General features: G+C 40.4%; 1 protein-coding gene across 2 annotated transcripts in view; it reads left to right on the top strand.

Annotated features, from left to right (window-relative positions):
* Positions 1-3,562: 3,562 nt before the first annotated feature.
* The window catches only part of SCG3 (secretogranin III), a 28,663-nt gene continuing 24,704 nt past the window's right edge, over positions 3,563-7,521 (top strand). For both annotated transcript variants that reach the window (XM_014874124.2, XM_014874126.2), the window contains exons 1-5: positions 3,563-3,836; positions 4,521-4,573; positions 5,126-5,171; positions 5,267-5,482; positions 6,499-6,641. In XM_014874124.2, the coding sequence (XP_014729610.1) occupies positions 3,752-3,836; positions 4,521-4,573; positions 5,126-5,171; positions 5,267-5,482; positions 6,499-6,641 (543 nt within the window). In that variant the 5' untranslated portion in view covers positions 3,563-3,751. The remainder of the gene's footprint in view (positions 3,837-4,520; positions 4,574-5,125; positions 5,172-5,266; positions 5,483-6,498; positions 6,642-7,521) is intronic.

The raw sequence follows: 7,521 nt of genomic DNA, 5'->3' as shown, positions 1-7,521 counted from the left end.
GTGGGAACATCAGGAGATCTGTCGTGGCTGAGAGGCTTCCAGAAGGCTGATCCTGAGGCGATTCCCACAGCCCTGGTAGCGTTTTGTCCTCTTGGGAAGGTTTTTCACTAGGGAGCTTGTATTTCAGTTCAATGATAATTTGGGTGGGGTTTTTTTTCCAAGAAAGGTTGAGGAAGAAACTGAAATAATCCCTTTCAAGCAAAGTGTTTCCAGTGAAAAGGTATCCCCCCTACTCCTACACACATCTGGACAGAAAATTATACTGAATTTCAAAGTTATAAATTGATTTATTATCAGAAAAAGAGAAAAGCCCAGTAGGAATAAACTGAGATCCCTATTTTTATAAGTATTTAAACTGGGCATTCCCTTGAAGCTAAGAGGAAAGATATGGATTGGTAGTTTTTAAAGTTCAGTTTACAAAATGAGTTGGTTAAGAATATCTCAGTTAAGAACTGCTGATCTAAAAACATGACGTTACATTGTAGAAGTATGAAAAACTTGTAAGCTTTGCAGACCAAAAATGTAAGTTTAATAAGCAGAGGAAAAGCTGCTGGTAAAGCTGATAGAACCCGGATAAATGCTCAAAATGCAGTAGCTTTGACTTTTTTTTTTTTTTTTCATGGTTCTAGAGTCTTAAATCCTTCTCTTTGCCCTAGGGAGTGTATAAATAAATGCTGTGTGTTAGAGCACAAACCCTCAGGCTTGTGTGTGGTTAATTGTTGATGATTGCATTGAAATCAAGAGGACTATTCACAGTGCACACAAATGTACAAAATATATGACTTATTGTCAGATGGTTATAGATACACCTAATGCCTTACATAGAGATCACCAGTAACTCTTCTGATACTTTTTTTCCTTTTAAGCACTGTGTTATTTAGTATATCGTTTGCATTTTATGAGATGAAGTAGAAAAAGCAAATCCTCAGAAGTAAGGCATGTCTACCATCTAGGCATAAACTTGGCAGGTGGTTTGTTGTGTCTTTTTCCTGCTTTCATCTGCCTCCTTTTTTCACCAGCTAGAGGAAAAACTTTGAAGTGTGGTTATAAAACAACAGCAAAAATAACACTGCTGCATTTCAGTTATTTCTCTACACTTCATATCAACTGCTCTCACCACATCAAGAAACATTCTAATTGTCATTCCTCTGAGTTCTCCTTGGTATCTGATAGGCAAGTGGTATTCTTTCTGGCTCATTTCACATTGCTGGAAATAAATAGTTCCAGAATAGAAAATAGGTTGATTGTGTATGAGCCAAAATAGAATCCAAAATAGAAGAGCTTGTGCTCTTCACCGTGTTGTCTCTGCACTGGGCAGAGGAGTGTGTAGTAGTAAATGATGTAAATGGTGCCAAATTAAACAGGTGTGAAACAAATACAGCACTCTTACCCAGCTATTCTTCTATGAGGATTAAACCTATTCTGTCATAATTAGCAGAGATTATGTGTTATCTGTCACATGTCACACAAGCTCACCAAGGCACCACCGAGGAGCAGGGGGACCAGTGTGCCAAAGCAGAGGGGGCAGTGCCAGCGTGCTCTGTGCTGGCAGCTGCAGCATGGGGCTGGCAGTGCCCATAAACAGGGAAAGGGTTTGTGTCTGGAGTTTTAGTGATGGCAGGCTTTGAATTCTCTTCTCACCATCAGTCCCAGCCCCAGCCTTGTCCTTCTCATCTCATCATTCCTTGTTAGAGAGGCTTGCCAAAGTGGGAGACACTTCAGCACTAAGGAAATGAACCCTATGGATCTGAGAAATAATATAGAAAAGATTTTACAGAAATAGTAACATTTATCACATAAACAGAAGGATATCCTGTAAAATAAGCACAATTAGATGTATCATTATACCCAAAAAGCCATATGTAGACATATCACACAAACAGGCGTGTTTTCGACCTGCACCTTCTTCACACTGCTCTCTAATTAGAGCTCCTCTTCTGTCTCACTGCTTTACAGACACCTTCCTTTCAGCAAGTTTAAAATCCACTCCCTGCTTTTGTATTGTTCAGTGCTTTTGACTGATTGAGAAGTGTGTAGAGTCTTAGCAATGGATGCACATTTACAATGCGTTGTGGGAAATGTTTGAGTGGGATGGAAGTAAATATCAGGAAGAGTACCAGAGAGAAAGTACACATTTTTGTTATATTGAGAACATTACACAGGCAATGGACTGTAGAATTAATACCAGACTGGAGCGGAATATAAAGCCACATTAAAGTAAGAATTGATCTTTTCATTTTTCTTTATCAGCACTATTCTGTAGTTTTGAGCTTCCTGTTGCTGTGCATACACGTCCAGTGAAGATGGCAGGGGAGGATCTCTACACTTCCTTGTGGAAGCTGCTTGTCTTCTGTGCTTCTAAAATGAGGGAAAGATCTGCTTATTATAGTAGTTTTCCTTGTAGGTCACCAAGCAATATGTAAATAAGGCTGTTTTCTTCTTACATACAATTATGTTTAAAAGGTTTTTATCTGAAATATCCTATAATTCCTAACTCTGGCTCAGCTCCAAGAATCAGCAAGCCTGGTGATAAGGGAGGATTCTGGGGCTATCAGTACATTTTTGGAAGTTATTTTCATTGCTCTGGATGCGGAAGACTAATTTATAGAAGTGAATCTGATGTAAACTAGAGCATCATTTTATCTGAACTATATGCAAAGGCTTGACTATGATATACAGTGTCTGCTAAGGGGAAAAAATTGCAGATCTTTTTAGTGCTTGTGATTCAATAAATTATCAGTCTCTTACTTTTTGTGTGTTCTTCACAGTTTATGCTATAGTACTGTGTATATATTCGTTGATAAAGGAATGAACAGTTCGGCTGTGTTCCTGCTTTTCACTTGTGAAAGCACTGGTCCTTTTAATCTCTTCAAATAAGAGTTTTTAGCTATTTTTAGCAGTCAGCAAGAACTGACATTTCTAATGTTTAAGTATTTTCGTCTGCTTCCTGAGTGTATGCATTTGACTATAGAATAATGAGGTCTTTTTTTGAAGAAAGAACACTGTGATTTATTTTGGAAGCAGCTTCTGTAGTTCTGAAAAGAGCTACGGCTGCAGTCCTTTGTTCTGCCGCGAACTGGTGAAAATGTCTTCCTCCGATCCCTAGGGATTTGTTGGGTGTTCTGTGTCTACAAGGGCTAAATTTTAATATTGAAAACGTTCAGAAATAGCTTACATGCTCATTGTCATTTGTGCTACTGCTTTTTAAATCCGAGATTTTAAAGAATAGGATGTGCTATAATTAAAGTTTCCACGTCCTCTCTTTGTCGTACAAAGAGTCACTGATGACTGTGCCTTTGCTGTGTAGTTCACGCCCGTGGAGAGGGTTTGCGTGGATGGCAGGCAGTGATTCACAGCCCCCTGAGCGGGACCGCCTTTCCCGTACACTCAGCCCGGGTGTGAGCGCAGCCCGAGGCCGGTGGGTGCCGTTGGATGCCACCAGGGCTGCCGGGCCCGGCGAGAGCCGCCCCCCGGCCCCACCGCTGCCCCCCACCGCTGCCCCCCGCCGCCGAGCGAGGGGGCCGCGCATGCTCCGGGCCCGGCCCGGCCCGCCCCCAGCTCCTCCCCGTGCCCGGGGCCGCCGCCGGGGCCGGGCTCGACCATTTCTGCGGGCGCGGGGACGAGGGGCCGAGCCCCGGGCAGCGGCTTCGCCGAGCTTCAGCACCGCGGGCCGGACAGCGCCCTTCGGGCCGGGCGGCTCGGCGGGCGGCGGTGCGTGGCAGGCCCCGGCGCGGGGCTGCGCGGCCGCACCATGTTCCTCGGGCTGGCGGTCGCGCTGCAGGTGCTGGCGCTGCTGGCCAGCCGGGGACACGGCTTCCCCAAACCCGCGGGCACAGGTAAGCGCCCGCCCCGAGCCTCCTCGCCCTTTGCCGCGGGTGGGGAAAGTTCTACGGGGTAGAGATAGAGGATGGTAAAAACTTTCCTTCCACTTGGCTAAAAGCAATGAGATCCTAAAACAATAATATTCCTGGTGCAAGATACCGATCACTGAAGATGCAATCTAATATTAAAGTGAAGGGAAAGGAGCTGGTAGAGGGAAAAGCTCTGAATTGTTTCAGTCTTTTCCAAGCAGTGTTTTCATCCATTCTACAGTAGTGTCTGCACGAGTCTTTGCTTGCTCCCTGTCTCCCGCGGTATTCTGGATGGAAGAAATTTTTAATCTCTTGGTTGTGCCAATCCGATTATTGCTATTTTAGTCAATCTCCTCCAGCACTTTTTTTCCTAGTTTGTGAGTTTTCTGATCAGAAAGAGGTTGCTGATTCTATATCTGTATTTCTGTCTTCTGCAAAACCTCTTCCTCTGCCCCAATCATGCTTTGTTTAAAGGTTTGAATTTTTTTATTATGTTCTCATTCTTCTAGGAACACTGAAATTTTTTTGCAAGAACTAGCAGTTGGCATCCTACTTAAGACACCATGTTTTATGGGAGAAAACTGTAAATTAAGAAAAAATGTGCTGTTTCTTTATAGCTGCATGTATCATATAACTGAGTATATATATGTGTGTGTGTGTTTATTCTAGATAAAGCCATACACAACCGACAATTAAGTGTAGAAAGACCTTTGGAAGAACAGGTGAGTAAAATAAAAAAATATTTACAATTTTTTTTTAAGGAATTCCTATAAATATTTTTTAGCCTTTCAGATACTGGATCCATGAATATCATGAATGACTAATGAATGGGTAAAAAAATAGATTTGTCAGTAAAGTGATTATTGTTGGGGTTCGATATAAAATAGGGTTTCAATAATTTTTAAGAACTGGCATATAGACTTTCACTGTCCAACATTCTAAAAGCAGGTTGTTAGCTCCAACAACTCACAGATATGCCACCCCTTTCTATTGATATCCTATAGGAATGTAGCATGAGCTTGGAATGAAGAAGGAAAATGTAACTGGCTTTTATCTTAAAATGAAAGTGTATTGCAGCTTCTCGTAATGTCTGGTTCTGTTCAGAGGATGGGTGGTGCTGACGAAAGTGTCCAGTGCCTATTCCTGTTCTACTTATTCAGGCAAACTTCTTACTAAGAGTGAAAATCAGGCATTAACCCCTCTGCTGATACTGATAAATTAAGAGATCACACATTTTATTCCTTCTACCTGTTTGCTTTATTTTTGTATAATAGATTGCTGAAGCTGAGGCAGACAAGAATAGGAAAATAACTCCCACAGGTAAAATATCTTTCCTGCTTTTATGGCAATAATCATAATGGTATTCAAAGAAGTATAAGATTTTATGTTGATATTGATGTAAATATATTTTTCAGAAAATAAGCCAGAGTTCAGGAATTATTCCTTTGTTGATGACCTGAACCTGCTCAAATCAGTAGCAGAAAGAGAAAGGAATGAGAAGGAGAGGGAGTCAATTAGAAGCTCCTTATATGAACAGCAACTGGCCATTGATGATGCAGACTCCACCAAGAACCGCAGGCTTGTGGATGACTATGACTCCACTAAAAGCGGGCTGGATTATAAATTCCAAGGTATTCCATAATCATCTTTCAGTGACTTCTAGGTTAGATTTCTCTTGCAAACTGATTGCCTTCATGAATGTTGTATTCACCACTAAACATGAGCTCTATTTGTTTTTTCTAGTTGTGGAAGCTTATTTTATTACAGTTAGATTTTTGAAACACAGTACAAAAGAATTGCTCTTGATTTTAACAGACTTCCATGGAGAAAAGTCAATTGTGTAATTTGTAGAGTTTTTTAGCAATTTAGATTGGATGGAAGGAAAATGGGACATATTTTTGAATGAAAGTATATTTATTCTGGTTTGTGAGGAAGAAACACTTCTATATGCAGCTAAGTCACATATATTTATTCCAAATACTATGTGCTGTTTTAGATAATTCTCATAATCACAAACGGAGAAGAAATTACCAAAGGATACTTGCCTTTGCTACAGGAGTAGCTAATTGACTTGTAGTTTAAGTGAGTCTTCTGAGAATTGTAAGCAGCATTTAGCTCAGGATATTTTTAATTATATCAAAGTATGCTGATCACAGACCAAAGCTCACCCATTGTATTCCCTTTCCCCTTGTCATGATGGTATTATTTGCCATAGGAACAATTACATAATTGAAAGTTAATTTGCTTAAATTCAAGCAAGACTGTGTATCATTTGTCATGAACTGTTTTGATCTAAGTGGCCATACAATGAAAGCAGATACCAGAAATAAATGGGTATGGAAATTCTACCAATGATTTCTATAAACAGGAGAGTAAGCTCCTAAAGTTCATCTCTGCTTTTTCAGAAGAGCCAGTTAAAAAGACATTTTTCAGATGTGGAAAATTGACACAAAGAACTTTTCCCTGTGGCTGATTTAATAACTTGCAAAGTGTGTGTCAAAGTATATTCCTAATGTGTCTAAAAATGCAGTTTTGTTCTGAAGAGAAAAAGATGTGGGCAGATATTTTTTATGAGATGCTTAATCTGAATGAGTTCGGATGGTCAGCACACAGTACGACTGACACAGTAAGACTGTAATCCTTTCAGACGATCCAGATGGCCTCCATCAATTAGATGGCACTCCTTTGACTGCTGAAGACATTGTTCAAAAAATTGCTGCAAGAATTTATGAGGAAAATGACAGAGGAGTGTTTGACAAGATTGTTTCAAAACTTCTAAATCTGGGGCTAGTAAGTATCTTGGTATCATTTAACTGTTTTTTGGATTGGATTAATGCTCTTTCAGAAAACAATTCAGATGCACACGTGGTCTGAAGCAAGTGGGGCTCAGGGTCTAAGCAAATTTCTAGAGCTGTTTGGACTTGCTGGTTAAGCTCTGGAATAACATTGTTGTTCCTGTGATGTCTTTGCAGCAAAATAGGGCAAACTGCAGAATGTTTCTGATGTTGAAAAAACATTCACTGATTGTACTCCTCCCATGTCTGCCCTCCTTTTTCCTTTAATTTGTCTTTGTTTTTTACTGAGTGCTTTTCTAATAATAGTTTCTTTTCTATACTTAAGGGAGAAAGGTCTGAGTTCATTCCTGTCCACCAAATGCTAATTAGTGTCATCAGCAAACACATACTGTTGCTGGCTAGTTGAGGATATATTACATTACTGATTTTTAGGAAGGCTGGATTTGTCTGTGACCTCTGGATGTCTCAATGGCTTTAGCCATTGCCACTTGGGATCCTTTTATCCTAAAATACTCACCTTAGCTTTTGAGCACTAGATTTTGCAGTTGGGTATTGCACCCCACTGATTACAGAGGGAGCTGTGGGACAGCTGAATGGGAGAGTTCTTATTCAAGTGACAGCTGTTACAAAGCAAAGAAAAAATATTTTAATGATTCTGTTGTAATTATTCAATTGTGCATAGATGTGTTGGAGAGCATATGTATTTCTATATACACACACATGGACACATACAGGGAGATGCCACACTTGCAGCTCCATCTCCTCTGTGTTAAGTCCTAGAGAGGTTTGGTTTGAAGTTTGCATGTGTGAATGTGTGGGGTTTATGTGTACACACGTATTTTCTGTGTATTTCTATGTATATGTGTATATGAGTG

Source organism: Sturnus vulgaris, chromosome 13, assembly GCF_052056855.1.
Source record: "Sturnus vulgaris isolate bStuVul1 chromosome 13, bStuVul1.hap1, whole genome shotgun sequence".
NCBI classification, from domain to species: domain Eukaryota; kingdom Metazoa; phylum Chordata; class Aves; order Passeriformes; family Sturnidae; genus Sturnus; species Sturnus vulgaris.
Note: the sequence above shows the minus strand (reverse complement) of the source record. Positions and strands in the feature narration are given on the sequence as shown.